The sequence below is a fragment of the Amphibalanus amphitrite genome, unplaced genomic scaffold, assembly GCF_019059575.1.
Source record: "Amphibalanus amphitrite isolate SeventyFive unplaced genomic scaffold, NRLGWU_Aamphi_draft 000902F_arrow, whole genome shotgun sequence".
Lineage (NCBI taxonomy): Eukaryota > Metazoa > Arthropoda > Thecostraca > Balanomorpha > Balanidae > Amphibalanus > Amphibalanus amphitrite.
In genome coordinates, this window is record NW_024882396.1 from 243,652 (window position 1) to 263,545 (window position 19,894).

General features: G+C 45.5%; 1 protein-coding gene across 1 annotated transcript; it reads right to left on the minus strand.

Annotated features, from left to right (window-relative positions):
* Nucleotides 1–620: 620 nt before the first annotated feature.
* On the minus strand, nucleotides 621–13,344 carry LOC122367881 (homeobox protein zampogna-like). The gene is made up of 3 exons (XM_043341408.1): nucleotides 13,069–13,344; nucleotides 6,066–6,274; nucleotides 621–2,113 (listed from the first exon to the last, which is right to left on the minus strand). Exons 1-3 carry the CDS (start codon nucleotides 13,262–13,264, stop codon nucleotides 1,691–1,693), a joined length of 828 nt encoding a protein of 275 aa, XP_043197343.1. The 5' UTR covers nucleotides 13,265–13,344; the 3' UTR covers nucleotides 621–1,690.
* Nucleotides 13,345–19,894: the final 6,550 nt, after the last annotated feature.

Genomic DNA, 19,894 nt, shown 5'->3' on the forward strand with positions numbered 1-19,894 from the left:
TGACCCTTGCCGCCGACAATGGCCCCTAACGAGGGCGGCACGACTCGCCCAATCGGCACCCAATGATTTGTATAAAACCGACTGCAAATTGGACGCACGCAGCCGGCCGGGCGGGCGCGCACCAAACGAGCCGCGATTGCCGCCGGCGCGCCGGAAACGGGCGACGAGCGCTCTCCGGCGCGGAAGGGCCGCTCTTTATGCAGATGCGGACAGCGATAGAAACATTCGGAGCCGGCAAAAGACAGGTGTCGAGTGGCAGGTGCTGATTGGAAGACGCAACGATAACGCCGAAATGGTGGAATGGTTTTCGGCGTTTTTATATTTTTTTAAAATTAATTTTTCTTTTAGGTAAGAAAGAATATAATAAGATTAGGGGACGATGATAGCTTTGAGTTTCCTTTGTGCCCTGTCTCGGTTTTCCGATGATGATGATTGTTCAACGTATTGCGACGTCACTGCTGAACGACTGCTACTTTGTTGTTTTTTTTTTTCGCCTGGACTCAGAGCACTATCTCATGGAGGCAAAGTAGGTATGTGGTGCCAGTTAAGACCTTAATGGATAAATCGACTTGTGGTAGAGGGGTTACAGAAATACAGCGAAACGTTTGAAGAGCCTGTGGTGTTACATTAACATATATTTGTGCTTGATACCCCGGGTGCAATACATATACATTTCACAGTCATCACAACATAACAAAGGCCAAGCTCCGGCCAGCCGCAGAAGTTGGGCGACGCCATATACACGGTTTTCCAGAGTGCACCTGACACGGCGCACCTGGCATAGCGGCAGACCGAATTCGTGAGATTCGCTGCCCTTAGACACCGCCGATACTCTGCCAATAATCTAGCTAGCTCACCTGGGCAACAATTGTGACGGAACGAATCACACTATCGTTAATTAGCCATTATGACTCAACCATCACAGCGTAGGGACAGAAGATAGAATCGCTCTCTTTACATAAGGAATGAATGATGTAAAGCATTGCTCTCCCAAAAATGTATAGTGTGCTATTATACTAAAAGCCAGCGACGAAAGTGATATGTAAAGGAAGTAGCGACGAGCTTTAAACCGCACAACGAACACAGAAAATGTCTCGTAGCGTGAAACAACATAGCCATCAGCTATGGGTGAAGCATGAATGCTACAACAACACAAGCATATGTCCACGTAGTCAAGCAGCCCCTCATGGACATGCGGGCGAGCCTTCGCTATCTCTACTCGTGTCAACACTGTCCCAAAAGCAGTACATCTCTCCTCAGGTAAGAACTTAACGCACGCATTTATATGCAGACATGGACACAGTGCCAATGATTTTTTAACCGATCAAATGTGTCTGACCAGGGAATATACCTAGTTAATGAAATTAATGCCTGTTGAAAGTCAAGTTTATTGTGTGGGTTTCCGTCGGGCACATAGGAATCACCTCGTCAGCTTTGATAAAATCCATAACCCTCAAATAACATATTCGAAACAGGGTGAATAAACTTATAAAGATGACAAGTAAACATTATAAAGTAAGCTTTTCCGCTCCCGTACTCATCCACTCTGTTGGCCAGATAACAACAAGCTCGGATGAAATCGTGTCCCTTTTAAAAGTAGTCTTACCCTTCTTATTCAGCCTGTACCCACCCTTCTGCCCTCGCTCATTCTCGTAGGTATCGCACTGCCGTGTCTCACGGCGGCGTCTCTTCACTCGGGCTCGCTGCCGGACGATTTTCGGACGGCGGCGGCGGGCTCGTCGGCCGTGAGCTCGGGCGGGGGCGGGGGCGGCGCGGGCGGGCCGGGCGGGCCGCGCCGCTCGCCCAGCAGGCTGCTGTAGACGTTCATGGCGGCGGCGGCCGGCAGCAGGTGCGGCCCCAGCTGGCTGTACAGGTACGGGTAGTAGAAGCCCGGGAAGCTGGGCAGCGAGAGCGGCGGGAACAGCACCGGCGGCCGGCAGCGCGCCGCGGCCGCCGCGGCGGCGGCGGCGGCGGCCGGCTCCGGCTCGTACACGAGCTGGTCGTCACGCATCAGCACGCGCACGGCCACCTTGCGCGCCGCCTGAGAGCTCAGCTCCTGCTGCAGCTGCTTCCGCTTCGTCTTGTAGCGCCGATTTTGGAACCAGATCTTTATCTGAAACGGAACGGAACGTTTTTAGTCCGCAAACAATCCTCCTTTAGTTTTGTCATTGCGCGTAGAACAAAATTCTACGTGCTGACGGTTCATAGAACCCAGGCATATTTGAAGGATTTTGTGATAGGTAATTAGCAAACAAATCAATTAATTCCTAAAACGCAAAAGTGAATAAATAGGTAGGATTAAATTGCCTGAACTGCCTGGGTAATTACTTTAACGTATGCAATCTTAAGTCGAATATGCATAATTTTCTATCAAAAAGGGAATGAACATTACCAGATGGACAAACGCAGTAGCTCTGAACATGGAAAACCGATAGAAAGTGATAAGTACAAGACAGAAAGGAGAGGCTCGTCCAGTGCTGGACCTCTCATGTACCTGTTCGCTTTGCCCAATATGGCTGAGTGCCTGGTGTTGTTTTCTTCGCCCGGGATCGATCAAATATTACGACAGCTAAATTGACTTTTTCGTCATACGGCGCTTCAGGACGCGATTCATTCGTTGAGAGGGGCTGTATAGTGTGTTTACCCGCACAAAATCGGCTGAAATCAAACACGGTCTGGACGCCGAGTGTTGACCGGAGTCGCCGGAGACACTGCCGCGCCTTCCATTGGTAATTGTCCGAGCGGCCCTTCTACTGCTCCGTGCGTGTGCTGGAGTCATTTACACTGCACTGAATAAACACTGTGCTACAAACACTGACCCGCGTCAGATGATGTAAATGATTGATCGATTGCGCCCTTCAGTGATCTGTTGTGATACAGCTCAATACCCATTCAGGTGAACAGCACAGGAAGAGATTCAAGGAAGTGCATATGACCGAAACCGACCTGGATATGGAGTAAAACCAAATAACACAATAAAGATCGGCATTATTTCTCTTCCGAATTTCATGCCTTACACGAAAATGGGGAGAACTGCAGACTTGACATAGGTTTTGCCTTTTGCCTGACAAAATAAACACGCCGATTGCACCATAAATACATGAAGTATCGAAAAGTCGCTGCACAATAACTCTATTTGTCTGATCCTCAGTTCAGGCTGCGCCGCTGAGCCGAATCGGGGCGCCCTTTCACCAGATTAATCCGGCGGTGGGTCACCGGAGGCTACAGCTGCCAATGAGCTCAACTGACCTAGACCGGGCAGCGTCAGGCCGCGGCAGGTGACGGCCATTTCCCCGACACACCGCTTCCGGTCGGCCACAATGATCGGCTTCATCGACCGTTATTAATGACCCTCTGTGCTCGACAAGGGCACTTTGATCCACAGGTATTCATGATTTGTTTCCTGTGGCACGGGTGAACTGGCACAGAGATAAGAGTATCATTTACATGGATTGCTAATGATGCCGGGCAATGACTGTAAGACCTTTATACTTCACACTCTTCTCAGAAGCAAGGAATGCTTTAGATCTTCGCTTTTATTGGCTCTATGTCTGTGGTCTGCTTTAAATAAAGAAATCGCTTAAAGCGTCTCTTGATTTTCAATGGTAATGCAATTGCTGCCGGTTATGACACTAATCTCGAGATATTCACCAGAGTTACGCAACAAATTGAAGGCGTAGGGGAATGAAGTTAAAGCCCACCTTTGTGTTTTAAAGTAAAGTGTTGATTGGTGATCTAATATACGGTTGATCTATGTATACCTACGAGGAAACTTTGCCGTGATTGAACGACTAGTATCATGCGTAATATATGTACACTGATAAATATTGCAGTGCATCTTTTGTATTCTTTTACTTAACCCTCGCGGGCCCGGGGGGGGGGGGGGCGTTTTTCGCCCTCCCTGGCGAATATTTGCGATAGCTCCCGAACGCTTAGGGATAGGAAAGCGAAACTTTCAGTACCTTTTCTCCCATCAATTTGACATCTTCTGAAGTAAAAATTTTTGACCTAGCCCCCTTGATGACGTCACAAGGTCGATTTTTCTAGACCCCTGCAAGGCAAACTTCGGCGTCACAGACGCGAACTTCAAATAGCTGCTAAAAATAGAGTTTTAGAGATAAAGACAAATTACGAGCACGGTTGTGTAGCGTTTGACCTAGAGAAAAATAGAAAAATAGTTTTGGTGACCTGAGGTCAGAGGTCAGGTCAACGACCCCGAAATGTGGTTTTAGTTTTTCGCAAATAACTTCGACAAAAATGGTCCTAGAGCTACGGCAGTGGTACCATCGCATTCGCCGTGTCAAGCCGCGTCGAATGATATATATTTTGTTTGGAAAAGGTCAAATTTTATGTTGACCTCATGTGACCTCGAATGACCTTTGGTTGACCTTGACACATGAAAGGTCGTTTATAATGGATTTGTACCCGCTGATCACGAATCTGGCATCCATTTTCCTCTAAGCCTTCATTTAGAGCTTCCGGATGGCAAAATTGTCTTATTTATTATTACTAGCTTGAATTAGTGAAATAGCCTCTAGCAAGGATACTCTTGTGACCTTGACCTTTGAGCAGCCTTGTATCGTAAGATGAACCACAAATAGGGAACTGATAAGCCTCCAAACATTTCAAAACGTCTTGGAAGTTAGCACGCAAGATGTACGAAAAAGTGCAAAGTTTGAGGTCAATTGTGAGCGTGACCTTGACCTTGACCTTTAATTTGGAGCACATATTCGGAATCCTCAGATTCTCTTCTTTCGTTTGATACCCAATTTTGCCGGTTTGATGCATCCTGCCATCCTCTAGAAGGCTTACTTTGAGATCACTACACATGTGCCGGTTTTTGCCTTTGACCTTGACCTCTGACCTTGAAAATTGACCTGAGGTCAAAAATTTTAGGTGCTTTAGAATTGTCTCGTAAGGACCTTTCGTTTGGTATCGCTTTTGTTTCCGTAGCTCCCTTATTTACGGAGTTAGACAGGGGGGCGAAAAACGCCCCCCCCCCCGGGCTGCGGTGGTTGGGATTACCCCCGGGCCCGGCCGGGTTAAAGGGACTACCCCACCTTTAACATGGGGTTTGAGTTGAGATAGCCAAGTTTGCGGCGAGGTTCAGAAACCACTATCTATCTAGGTTGCAACCCCCGCGGCCTCTTGGTGTTGAAGAAATTCGTTCCCTTCATTTGAAAATGGGCCTTGTGTAAGGCCCTATCTTCAACACGGAGCGACCGTTAGTGTGACGTCACCTCGTTTAGTCATTCTGATTTAAATGGGTTTGTTCGTTAAAAAATCGCTTAAAACTTGGTCTGAACTTTGTTGTGGTGCCTACAGAGTAAAAAGAATCAGCTTTTTGACAGTAATGTGGCCTGGGAAAGGAGGTAATTTTGGGCTGTGACGTCACATATTTGAAAGGAAAGTTTGTGTTTGTTTGGAATATGTGAAGCCTAAGATGTTTAATGAAAAATAAATGCCAGAACCGTGTTCCTGGTCATCCAATCTATAAAGTCGGGCACAATTTAACTGGTTTTAACAACATTTTAGAAGGTGGGATAGTCCCTTTAAAGTTAGATAAGAAGTGGAAATGTAACCGAGAAAGAAAAATGACAAAGATAAAAAAATAATATATAGGAAGCGAGTTGTGATGCCTGACTCACCAGCTCATCTGAGTATCGATCAGTCCACCAGTACACCTGAGTTTTAGTGAGTTTCACAGCACACCTTACTCTCCATTAATCCCATTAGCTCACCTTACTCTCTACGAGTTTCGCCAGCTCACCTTGCTCTCTATGAGTCTCGCCAGCTCACCTTGCTCTCTATGAGTCTCGCCAGCAAACCGTGCTCTCTGAGAAGAGTCTCGCCAGCTCACCTTGCTCTCAATGAGTCTCGCCAGCTCACCCTTACACTCAATGAGTCTCGCAAGCTCACCTTGCTCTCTATAAGTCTCGCCAGCTCACCTTGCCCTCTATGAGTCTCACCAGCTTACCTGAGTCTCTATGACTCTCGCCAGCCCCCCTTACTCCTTATGAGTCTCGCTAGCTCACCCTTACACTCAATGAGTCTCGCCAGCTCACCTGAGTTTCGGTGAGTTTGAGCGCCTGCGCCATGTCGGCGCGCTCCGGGCCCGACAAGTACTTCTGGTGGGAGAAGCGCCGCTCCAGCTCGTACACCTGGGCGTGTGAGAAGGCGGCTCGCGAGCGCTTCTTCCTGGGACGCTCCCCGGCACCCTCGTCTCCCTCCACGGCGTCCCCCTCGCCGACAGCGTCCAGACCTGTCGACAGACCTGCCGGAACAGCACCTGGCGTCATCAATTGTGATCAGTACCACACCAGCAACAAACGAGCGTGTGCTATTTGGGCTGTTTACTTTGTTGTCCTAGGCAAGTAACTCATCTGTTGCACTGGGACATGGAATTGGATATTCAATTCTTGCACAACCACTGGAGGTAGCAGACGATCTCTGAGCCTATAAAGTTAGTTTATCAGCATCCCCAATATTTCTTTTAAAAATCCTTCCCCTGAAAGGCTCTAGTTTTACATGCCAAAAGCTCCTGTGGCCTCGGTCGCCTCGTTTGTTGCCCCAGCCTGTCCTGTCCTCGCCGCGCCGGTGGCCGGTCGCCGGTGGGCGGCACGCGACCTGCCTCGCCACAAGGCCTCCTCCACGGCCACTTAGCGCCGTGTCGGCCGGCTCACGTGGCCACTGATAGCGTGAGGTTGTGTCGGCCACAGAGTGCTGACGAGGCCCCAAACAGACGGTCGGACGCGGTGCGGCGCGGTATCGGTCGCCGGGTGCCTGCCGGCCGCCGCCGCCGGCCGCCGGTCAGTGTTGTGCTGACCTGGCAGCCCCGCGGAATGTCTGTTGTGCCGCGGGCTCCGGTGGCAGCATCCGGGTCTGATAGTGTTTGTGATACCAGATAGTGGGGCTGGTGGCGATCATTGACTGGCCACTGATCGCTGGTCAGCGGTCAGCGGAGGGGGATTGTCAGTGGTCAGTGTTTGGTGGTTAGGCTGGTTAATCAGTAACCAGTAACAGGTCAGTGCAGAGGTGCATTGTTTTCTGATTGATTCTCATTCGTAGTGGAACTCCGCTACCAGAATACTCTATTTGAGCGGGACCAACTTTGGACTGATTGTGCACTTGCATTTACACATGCCATGATGAGTCACCAGCATTGCCAACGATGATGTCAACGACATTGGCAGTTCACCTTTTGTTTTAAGATAAGAACTACGATATAAATAATGAAGAGTTCAAACTAATGAAAGTGTAGTTACCAGTATCAGCCATGTCAAAAATATATCTAAATAAACCAGCGCATTAACCAGGTATATCCCATAACGCGATTGACTGGGGGGGGGGGGGGCTCTACAGAGACTACAGAGCCCCCCTCCCCCTCTACGGGAGGGTGCTCCTATCCCCGAAACTACTGGTCTGATTGTCAAAATTCAAACGACGTTTGATAAGATTGGAGAAACTTTCGTCCGAGGCCTTCTTTCAAGGTCACCGATGACGTCACAGGTCCGGTCAAAGTGAAGACTAGCAATATTTGGACATGCTCACAGTTCGGTCTCTGGTCGCCGCCAAATACTTCACAAACACATCGAGCCCATATTTGGTTTACACAAATGTGTGCTGAAGATAGCCTGTGGTTATCGAGTTTGTACGCGGTATTTTCAGTTCATGGCTGGTTTAGCATAGGCCACAAATGGGAAATTTCCAAGTTTGTATAGGTTATGTAACATATCATTTTGGCTATAAAATTAGAAAATAGTGTCGCCTTTGTCGTCTTAAGCTACTTTCAGCTAATTATAGCGATGCCAAGGCCACGGTCAGGTAAAAAAGGTCATGTTTTATAGTTGAAATTTGTCAACAAAAAACGTCCCTGTCAGATACTGTTTGAGGTTAGGAACACAATAAGCCTATTTGTATTGGTTTAGGATGTCTATAACGTACTAAAAATTGCACTTAAATTACCCAATTTACTGCGGTAGGATGTAAAAGCTGGATAATTTTGCCATTTGTGACGATATACGGCTAAAACTTTCTAGACTATGTTGTCGTTATGTGTTCTATCATAAATGTTCCATTTTGTTTTTGAAAAGCTTTAATTTAATAGCTCAAAATTAAAAAAGATAATTGTTATTTTATGTGTTGTGTCAAAATTGTTCCCTGGATAGACGTTTGATAGCACTGAGTATCTTGTGTCTTCCCATGCAAACCAATTGGTGTTAGCTTAATATCCGGCCGACCTATGGTAGCTAAGAGTTTTTTTCTTCTGTAAACACAATGTGTTTAATTAATGTATGTGAAGGAACTGAGCGTTTCGTGACGACACCTTTAATTGCTTTAAAGATATTGCAGAAAAATGGGAGCGGGCTGTACATACAGAGCCCTTTTGTAGAGACCGTTTCTGTCGCCACTTTTGTGCATGATTCCGTATCGAGATCCATCATTTTACACGCGCAGTAGGATAGGGGGCGGGGCAAATTTGGCCCACCTTCCTGTTTTTCGCTAATATCTCACGCCATAATCATTCTATTTACGTCAAATTGTCACCACCCGCCTTAAATGACATCGCACACCTTTCCTTGCAAGCAATAAGTAAATCAGTCCTCATTTTTCTTTAGTTACAATTTACAAGGGTGTTAAGTAAAAATGCTGATTATTTAGGGACATATTTGTGTTATGAGGTTATCGGTGGAGCCAACAAATAACAAAATGTACTTACTTTTATTGACGTTTCGGTTTCAAACAACCTTCGTCAGAATAGAATTACAAGTTACGTCTCATATTTCAAAAATGCACATATTTCAAACACACTGAGAACATAGCAGAGATAAATTCATATTCATAAATTTATATTAATAAATTTATAAATTAAAAATAAATTAAATAATAAATTCAATAAATTATTTAATTCAATAAATATATTGAATTAATTATTAATATTAATAATTAATTATTAATATTAATAATTATATTATTAATATTAATAATTAATAAATATATATTCAAATAAATGAATTGATAAATTCAATTCATAAATTTATCTCTGCTATGTTCTCAGTGTGTTTGAAATATGTGCATTTTTGAAATATGAGACGTAACTTGTAATTCTATTCTGACGAAGGTTGTTTGAAACCGAAACGTCAATAAAAGTAAGTACATTTTGTTATTTGTTGGCTCCACCGATAACCTCATAACGTTAAGTAAAAAATCACGCCGCACTATGGTTGGAAACGGCCTCACGGATGGCCGTGGGCAATTTCGGAATATATGTATATTTGGGGTGTCATTCTGTTGGAAATTGATGAAATGTTTTGAATTGGGCAGAAAAAATTATTTAGTTGCGCATTTAGTCTCCATTATTGTACGTGGAATCGGGAGTTTCTGACAGTGACTTTTTTGGTGCGCCGTCAAAGGTTTAAACAACCGCGCTGGTGATAGCATGTGGAGTACCTCCATGACGTTGTAAAACTGGATTATTATATATCAAAATAATCCTTGTTATGTTGGCTATCGAGTGGAGTGACTCTTTTTCCCATGCGTGTTCAAAATCAGGAACGGCATTGCATTCTGTTTGCAGTGTCACCACAGCAATATTTGCAAAATTGCGTTTATGTTTCATTGGACATACAAAAAGTTCTCCATCGACCTCCATTGAGCTTTTTGGCAGAATAAATCGCTGTTCAATTCTGCGTAAGGGGAACGTAAAAGCAGACTGCGCACTTGTGCGCAAAATCGTCCGTGAAGCGTCATCTCCCGAGGCGTACCTACCCGTCGCTTCGTTAGCACCAGGTCGGCTCGTCAGTCTTGCAATCGCTTATCCTTATAAATGATGGTAAGAAGCAGGGTTGCGGAGTCGTGGTGGCGCCAAATCCGACTCCGACTACGACTCCGACTCCTGACTCGTTGCCATGACTCCGGCCGACTCTGTCTCCGACTCCGGACCCCTGCCAGTGTTTCGGAGTCGCGATGGAGCTGTTCCGATTCGGACCGACTCCGACTTCCACTGCGGGCTCCTGACCGACCCCGACTCCGACTCCGACTCCTGGCTCGTTGCCACGACTCTGGGCGACTCTGACTCCGACTCCGACTCCGACTCCGACTCTGACTTCGACTCCGCACCCCTCGTAAGAAGTAACTGCTCGCCCCTGCACCTGGAGTATGAATATCGTGCAAACGTGTATGGATATCCTGGAGTATGGATATGGATATCCACTGACAGAACAGACATACAGACATGCTGTAAACTCCATTACACTGCCAATACCATGGCAAATCAAATGGCTATCTATGGTTTTTGATCATCGTTCTACAGTTTCCAAAATCTTGAACTGAATGTTGGCAATTTCTCGTGACTACTTCACGACCATGACGCATGCATTTCTGAAATTGATCTTTTTTCAACCAGCCACGTACTCGTATGATAAAATGAATGTCACCATCGTGTTCTACGCCCAAAAGTACCCATAAAACATGTGTCATGCATGGGCTGCGGATAGGTACCAGTTTTAATTTTCGGGGTTATGTGCTTACCTGATTGACCTGACTTTGACCCTGGCCAGTGGCCTATGCTTGACTGACCCCTACATTGATCTGACACTCTTTTAGCACTTATATGAAGGGTTGTGACAGTTGTGACAGTTGTGACAGATTGTTTAGGACCAACTGATGACTGAATTTATTTAGGACCAACTGATGACGATATAATCGAAACGCGAAACGCGAGGCACCGATTGCGAGGTTCTAAAGTCCATGCTACTGAAAGCCCGATTTCAAGTGTTTGACCTGACCTTGACCCGACCTGTGACCTCGAAATTCAGCTTTAAAGTATTCATGTGAATCGTCTCGTCGCGTTCTTCTTTCGTTTGCCGCGCCTCGTGCGTTTCGCTGCGCCTATTTGTTCGCGAGTTATCGGCTGGGGGCGTTGAACGCCCCCCCCCCCCGGCAAACGGCGGATGGGGAAATACCCCAGCAACTGCCGGGTTAATCTGACGCATGTTTTGTCATTTGATCGTCATTTTATTTCTTACTTTTTTGCCTAATCTAAAAAAAAAAATCATAAATACTCTTTCTCCAAATTTGTGACCCTTTATGACCAATAGTAAGACACTGTGCGTCACTACGTTGATATTTCTCGCCCTAAAGCATAACAACAATATCCATTCAGTAATAGCAGTATTCAAAACATGTTCAAAATGCCTCACGATATCGATAACATAACGAAAGACATAGGCGACTTATGACATACTTGCAATGATGACGTCACACACGCGTGACGTGACGTGACCTCGTCATTTCTGAGCTACTGTATGATGCACGAAAGACACTGGTATACCTATGCAAAGTTTCATCGCAGTCGGTCTACGCATTAACAAGTTATGGGCAAAACATTTTTTCGCGTTGACCCCCGGCCATCCGTGAGGCCGTTTCCAACCATAGTGCGCCGGAGCGGTGGCCGATTCTCGCTGCCGGCGCCGGACGGTTCCGCCTTTGCATTGCGCTGCTTACCGCTTCTGTTGCTCGATTCGCGTCAAGATCTTTGTGAAGACTGAGTAGCGTGCAGGCAATCTTATGGTGAAAGAAACACGAAGAACAGCCGGGAACATTTTGACTTACGAGTATGTAAACACAAAATTGTGACTGAAGCTTCCCGCGGCGGCTGCAACCCGCCTCAACCGGAAGATATCTTACCCTTAGCAGAGTTCTAATTGCCATTATTATAGCTGAATTAACTAGATTGGCAATTATTGCTAAAAAAATAAATGTGCCGTCGTATAGTGAAATAAATGAGAAAATCGTTTGTTGACTTTTCGAGGTATGGGCGTGTAAACACAAAATAGACCCTCATCTGGCAAAGTGATCCCGTTTCACCTCATTTGTTCTGGAAGATATTGACGTAGCATCATGAAATTAACACGCAAGCCGAGTTTCCCATCACCCCATCCACGTCTCCAAATTTCGTCTTTTTGGCCTCGATAAGAGCTGAGATCAAAGGAGGGGGGGGGGGCATTCACCCCCCCCCACACTGGACGTAGTTCTTGGAACCATTCTACTGCGCGTGGTAAACTCAAACACCGTTGTAAATGTACGAAACGAATGTAGGATCTTAGTGGAATTATCTGCTGGTCACAGTGTGAAATTGGTCCTAGATATATGCATTATACAGTGTGTTTTCAGATGGGAATGTTCTGCTTCTATGTGATCTTTAGACTTGAAGCACTGCGTGGCACGTTACAAATTACAATCTGTTCACCAGATATAAGCAATGAAAAGACCCGAGGATATGGGTATTATGTCTGATCCCACGGATTTCGATCTTGCATCCGATGGAATCATGGACCTCTTTTATTTTGTTGAAATCTCTTGGGATTCCAAATTTGAGTCTAGGTTTCGTCGAAATAATTCGTGAGTACTGTTTGAAGATAGGTACAGTCCACAGCAGAAGTAACATGGGGTTTCAGTCACGGGTATGTTCTGCTTCTGAAGCTTAGGAACGATTAGCCAGACTACAATGAAATTTTGAATGTAGCTTATATGTATCGTCACCCTTGCAGCTCCAATTTCAGCTATTGACATCTTCTTTTCGATCGCTCCGCATTAAACAATCGCCAGTCAAAGCCAACCGTTGAGATTGGTAAAACCCTACATTACTTTAGCGGTGGGCTGTACATGTGTTGCAGGTTTCAACGGTTCTGTTTCAGGGATGCAATTTAAGAGCAGTCCTCAATTCACAGTTTTGTGACGCTAATAAACATTAAAACGCATCATGTCAAAAACAAGATATCAGGTTTCACAGGCTGCATATTGTGGGATCCATACAGATGATAGATTCAGACAAGATTCTTGTCCTTGCTCGGTCGACAAATTTCACGAGATCATACATCCGGGCTAGTTTTTCAAAACTGGATCCAATAGAACCATAAATCTTAACGTTAAATTTGAGATCCACTAAGATCACAGATCTAATCCAACACTCGGATCATTGTCACGTTTAGCGCGGCTGACCCCCGGGAACTGATGTTCCTACAGGGAACTATTGGGAACGTGTCAGACTCTGGTGTCCCGTCTCACCGGTCTCGGTGTCCTCCGTGTCGATGTCGACATCGATGGTGTCGTCAGCGGCGGCGGCGGCGGCGCCGGGCCGCTCGGCTCCGGCCCGGGTCGGAGGCTGCGTGCCGGCCCGCTCCGGCCGCCTGCCCAGGATGCTCTCCACGGAGAAGGGCGGCGGCAGCGCCGGCGCTGTCTCCGCCTCCGTCACGGCCAGCATGGTCACGAGCTCGTCGCGGCGGCGGCGGACAGCGGCTGCCGACAGACCCCCTCGGGCGCTACTGAGCCGGTCCTTGGGCGGCCGCCGCCGCCGCTCAGCAGCTCATTTGTCGCCCGAGCGGCCGCCGGGGGCGGGGCCTAGCTGAGCGGCGGCCAATCAGAGCCCGGTCTGAGCGGAGCGGCCGCGCGGCGCGGGCGGAGGAGGAGTGTTTTGCAGCCGACCCGTGTGTTTAACGCACGGCTTAATGACCAATTTGTCACTGCTCACTGCGTCGACCATTTATCCGCGACGCTGTGACGGAGCGACCGGCGCCGGTGGGGGACTCACCCGCCGGATTTAGCCGTCAACAGCTCCACCGCGAGCCGGCGGATGTAGATCGTTTGGATGATATTTGGAACGACGCTTCTGTCGGTTATCAGTGACAATAGCTGCCTACCGCAGGATGAGGTGTGTCAAGCATAGAATAATGCACATGGGCTTATAAAGCCATTTTCTGTTCAACGCCATTTAAGCGCTCAACGCCATCCAAAAACCTCATGAAGGTCGCATCATTGGCTTCTACACCTTTTTGCGTTGTTCGATGGCCTATCAGCAAAACCCATTCGTCCGATCAGCACATAGGTGGCGCCAGTGAGAGGCATTCCGGCAAAACCTTCAGCATATGGGCAAACCGGAATGCTGATCCCACTCCACAGTTCGTCAGTTGGTAAAACATTCGCTATTCGCCATAACTGATTGAATTCCGGCAAAACCTTTGACGATTTGGATAAATGCTTCGTCATTCAGTAACAGCCCTTCGTCGTTCGCCAAAACATCACCATGCTAATTTCGGCATTCATAATAACATTTCGTCAAAACTAAAAACAGATCGCCCCTTTACAGACAAGTATAAATATGACCGCGTTTATACAGTGCAGTGCGAGGCATAGGTGGCGAAACTCGTAGGTCATTTATTCACATAAGAATCGGTAGCTGTTCATGAGCGCCATAGGTACAATGCACATGGACGTAGCTGACACGATATCGACTGGTTGAACAATGAACAGGCAACAACAGAGCGTTTGATAAGTCCACCCCGCCTCAAACAAAGGTGTTGGGCGGTGGGCCGGCCGGGCCCGGCTCGCCATCTGTCAGCCGTTCCCCGCGAGTCCGACCGGCGCGGCCGCCCGAGGCGTCGTCCCATGACATCGCTCGGACAGTGACGCGATGATGACGGCCGGCTTCGTAGTTTACATCGAAACGCTTAGGAGTCTGACGTTCGACCGTCTACATTCTACTCGATATTGCATCGGCAGTCTCCTCGTAGCTATCGTATACCTACTGCCTTTTTCGGAATCTAATGGTTGATTAGTTAATTGGTCAGAGGCCAATTAATGCAAATTGCGCTGGAACATGTCGCAAGCCTCATCCATGAATGTGTGATAAACGTTTAACATCTAATATGACTAGATAAGCACTACCTCATTGACATTTTGATCATTGACGAAAGTTTTACATCAACAGTCATTGTTTACGCACAGTACCGATGAATTTTGCACATCGATTAACCATTTTGTGAAATGTTGAAGCATTATCACAATCTGACAAAGTGTTTTGCCCGTGACGAACATTCCGCCCAAGGACAATGAGTTATGCAGAATAGTTAAATGGAGTCCAGCCTGTTTTGCCGACCGTCAAACAGTGATGCACATCGCCGATGGGTTATGCTGAATGACGCTTGTCCAAACTGATGCCGAAGTGGTTATGACGATTGGCCATCGAACAACGCAAAAAGGTGTATTAGCTGGTAGGTTCTCTAGGATGGCACTTAGTGACACCGCAGCTCAGGTAGCTTGCAAACAAGCATTCGGTTACGATATCATGCAACGACCAAAATGTCACGTGAAATCTTAGTGCTCTAGTCATCTTCTTCTGACCAAAATGCTCTCCTTGTTTGGCTTCCGGAGAACAGGCTCGCTCTTCCACTACCTTCTTACCTTCCCACTCTTGTTGATCATTCGAACCAGAGCTTTGGGCATAATAAACCTCATCCATGAACATTTGAGCGATACCTTGACGCATTATTTGAACAATTGGCACATAAGCTGGACGGTAAAATAAGCATTCTTACATACATAGTGTGAGAGTGCACCCACGTGTTCCATTTTATTTGCTCGTTCCTGTTAAAGTTTATATGTCTGAATTAAGCGTCCGTTCGTTTAACCCGCGCATGCATGGGGCATTTTCCATGCCGCGGCTGACTTGACGGGGGGGGGGGGGGGGCTCTACAGAGCCCTCTGCTATCTCCGAAACTACTGGGCCGATCATCAAAATTGAAACGGCGTCTGATACCCCTAGAAAAACTGTCGAACGAAGCCTAATTTCATTGACCTCGAGGCCAATGGAGAGTTCCCATGAAAACCCAGCGGGAGTTCGCTTAAAGGGCCGTGTCGGCGTGGAGCGCAAGCCGCACACATTAGGCACTAGGGGGATAGGCGCAAGATGATGATGCATTTGGTTGTATTTTAAAACGCTGTTATATTTTAGTGTTTCAAACGTGTCGTCCATGTCGCTTTTAGATATATTCCCAGTCTTTTACACGCAACTTGTACAGCACGTTTAATCATGTATATTTGATTAAGGATCGTTTAAATTTGGGCATTTGTGCTTTTTCTGTAAACCACTCGACCGAATTCGTATTAGCCACCACGTGGAAGAATTCTAATAAACGCTTATGGCTTATGGCTATGGCCACTGATGACGACACAGGTCAGGTAAAAATAAAAATTATCAGCATTTTGGCTTGTTCACAATTAAGGCTATGGCCACGCGCTAACAAGTCTGATTGGGCTCATTTTTTTGCACACTTCCTTGGTAACTGGGGCATTCCACGATAGATCGTACCACTTTTTTCCAATTTGACACCCTCATCTCTCGGAATTTGACAAGAATTGGTCTCAGGGGTAATCAGGGGCTCTGAATCCACCTGTAAAAATTTCAGGCTTATCAGACAAGTATTTTTTGAGTTATGGTGTATAACATTTTTTTGATCTTGCTTTGCAGCGCTAAGTTTGGCGGGCTGTACCTAACTCTAAGACGGATTACACTATGCAACAAAAAATGAAAAATTTTCTGTTCCTGGAAAGCGACCGAATTATTCTTATTCATTGGGTCCTATTATAACCGAAATGGGCATTAGTTTTGATCTGAAAATGCTTTTCCGGTTTTCAGAGACGATTTTCGATTTTTGGCCCCGAAATTCGGTTTTTGGCCCAGCGTGTCCGATGTAAATGAGTAATCGATGTAAATGAGTAATCGACTCGCGGTAACTTTCATCGCCTTTCCTATGCCACAAGCTTTCGAATGATATCTGGTTTTGCATATTTGCGTGCAAAAATAACGTCATAAATCTATGTTAAAGTAAGAAAATGTTGAAATTTTGTAAAAATTTGACATTTTTTTCGATTTCATTTCAAAATAGAGGAAAAACTAAAGGCCCCATCCAAATTCTGAGCCCAGTTCCTTGAAGAGCATTCAATTTCCGTTCGGAAGGTACCTTTTTTAGTGCATTTTATCGGATTCCTGTGGCGTCCAGATTGAGTTAACCTAAACACATATCCTAAGTCATATCACATAGCATTAACCTGATAACGTATGTTAACGCCATAGGATCAACGAGGGGTCAACTGAGGTCATTTTGTTGACCCCTTGTGACCTCGGGTCACACGCAGGAACTTACTTTTGAGCAGTCCTGTCGCTCAGAATCTTGATCTGTTGGGGGCCCGTTTTTCAAGTGACTCAATCTGGACGCCACAGTAAACCGATAAAATGCACTAAAATAGTACCTTCCGAACGGAAATTGAATGCTCTTCAAGGAACTGGGCTCAGAATTTGGATAGGGCCTTTAGTTTTTTTCTATTTTGAAATGAAATCGAAAAAAAGTCAAATTTTTACAAAATTTCAATATTTTCTTACTTTAACATAGATTTATGACGTTATTTTTACACGCAAATTTGCAAAACCGGATATCATTCGAAAGCTTGTGGCATAGGAAGGGCGATGAAAGTTACCGCGAGTCGATTACTCAATTACACCGGACACAGTGGGCCAAAAACCGAATTTCGGGGCCAAAAATCGAAAATCGTCTCTGAAAACCGGAAAAGCATTTTCAGATAAAAAAAATGCCCATTTCGGTTATAATGGGACCCAATGAGTCCAAAAAAATCGGTCGTTACTCAGGAACAAAATGACTGTTGCATAGTGTTATTCAAATGCCAAATGTTATATAACATTGAACTTGCAATGAAACAGAGATTAATATGTATTTTTGAAATTTCCAAAAATACCCTATTTTTGATATATGACATATCGAGTTTTCTTTCATTTGTATTTTTGGACTTTAGGACCAAATTTTTTTGAATTTTTATTTCTTTAAAAAAAAATATTTGGCTCATTGTTAAGAAGTATGCAAAAAATTAGGAAGGTGTTCTTTCTATAAATGTGCTTATTTTACGTCACGATAACGGTTTCGAATATTGATTTCGGGAGGGGAGCTTACAAATGGCGTGGTAAAGCTGCCTAGTGACATCACGGGTTACTGAAATTTCCATTTAAGTCTGAGTCATCTGAAAAAAGCGAAAAGAGGGTTCATCCAACCCTCTTTCCTATAAGCGCGAGGGTGAAAAAGGCTGTTTGGTTCTGACATTGTTTTGGACGCCAATGACCATAGCTGTCCGAGATGAAAGTTACAGGACGAATACATGGTGTCCTCCAGAGGTCTCACAACTTGTATATCTGGGGATTTTTCAAGGTTACATGAGGTCAGGTCGGTCACGTGACATCACTGTTGTAAATCAATGGGGAAATATAAAAACTGTTATTTTGGCGCCGAGAATGATCTAAAACTATCCCACGTACATGGTATCGTGATTTCATGCACTCCTTGCAAAGTCCAATGCTTTACTTTTGCATTGTTAACCTTGCGTGACGTCATTTATGACGTCACTAGGGTCGTACGAGTTTTTCGTCAATAACTCCCGATCAAATGGAGCTAGAGAGTCGGGAAAGCCACCAATGGACTCGGGAAGACCTTCCGAATCGAATGATATGCCATATGATACCCTTTGCCCAGCTTCGTGACCTGAGGGGCTCTGACCTGACCTTGACCCGAGGTCAACTACTTAAGTTGACCTCACCCTAGCAAGAAGTATACCATTCGGTGCACCTGAGCTAGGCGAACACAATGATGCCAAGATCGCGGCTCTGCGGCCATTTTTTTTGCGAAGTTATTTACTAAAAACCGAGCCCGTAACTTCAGTCACGTGACCTGACCTCAGACGCTACCGGTTAACTGAGACCTTAAAATCGGGTACCAATCGCTGCGACTTGTAACGGCACACACGCTCGCTTTTTCCGCGAGGCTCTAGCTCTATTAGAAGCGAAACGGCGTGCTGGGGTCGTATCAACCCCTCCGAAACCCATTTTGTTTGCGGGAAAATGAGGAATTTATAGAAAGAACACCTTTCTAATTTTTTGCATGTCGATTTACAATGACATGAAGTTTATTTTGAAAAAATAAAAATGTGAAAAATTTTGGTCCCAAAGGTCATTAGAGGCAAATGAAAAAAGATTAAGGTATTTGCTCAAAAATGAAATTTTTTCTTTGGAATTTTTAAATGGTAATATTAATTTTTGATTCATCGCAAGCTTAATGTTGTTTACTTTTTGTTGGTTGCTTAACCCGTTCTTGAGTTATAAGCCATCAAACTCACCGTTACATACCGAAGTTAAAAAAATGTAATGCAGTATAACTCAAAAAATTTTGATCTGAGAAGTCTGATATTTTGCCAGGCGTCTTTGGGGCCTATGATTACCCCTAGGACCGATTTTCATTAAAATCTGAGAGATGAGGGTGACGGGCCTGGTACGATCTATCGTGGAATGCCCCAACTGTCACCGTGAGGCTACCGTTGATCTTCGAAGTTCGAATTTTTCAAGTCAAGGCCAGGCCATCCTAGGTCACGGAAATTTTATGTCATGTGCCGGTCACGTTACACATGTTTTATGATCCATTTCAACGTCGTCTGTGTCATTTCAGGCAATTTTCAGCTGAATATAGCCTAGATCAGGTCACTTTCAGCCTCAGGTCAAAAGGTCAATTTTTGAGGTTTATTTAAAAAAAAAGACATAGGTATATTGGATGCAGTTTGAGCTCAAGAACACGATGGTGCTATTTATATTGGTGTAAGATGTCAAAACGTACTGAAAAATTGATCTATATTTTGACTATAGGTAATACGTAGGGGGCTGTTTTTAAAGATATCGGGCTAAAACTTTCTAGGGTAGATTATCGGTATGTGTTTATAAATGTCATAAATGCTTTTCCGTTTTTCCTTTTTTCGAAAAAAGGAAAAAATATGTTTTTACGAGCGAGCGAGCGCAGCGAGCGAAGTGAGTCTTTTCAATATAACGGAAAAATCTCAGTATGAGCGGCCCGGCCCGGCCCGGCCCGGCCTGTAACGCTTTTGAGAGGCTTATATCTCAGCAACCGCTGGACCGATTGGCCTGCGGTCTTTTTTGTTGGGTAGCCCCATCCCTTCTACCCCGTAATTGACTACTTTTGATACATCTCAGTGACCGTCGTGGCACGTG

Bases quoted from the DNA above. Each gene is read 5' to 3' on its own strand.
- LOC122367881 (XM_043341408.1), bottom strand. From the start codon at position 13,264: ATGCTGGCCGTGACGGAGGCGGAGACAGCGCCGGCGCTGCCGCCGCCC. The intron at 6,275-13,068 runs GTGAGACGGGAC...CTGTTCCGGCAG, and splicing joins CACGGAGGACACCGAGACCG to GTCTGTCGACAGGTCTGGAC. The intron at 2,114-6,065 runs GTGAGCTGGCGA...GTTCCGTTTCAG, and splicing joins TCAAACTCACCGAAACTCAG to ATAAAGATCTGGTTCCAAAA.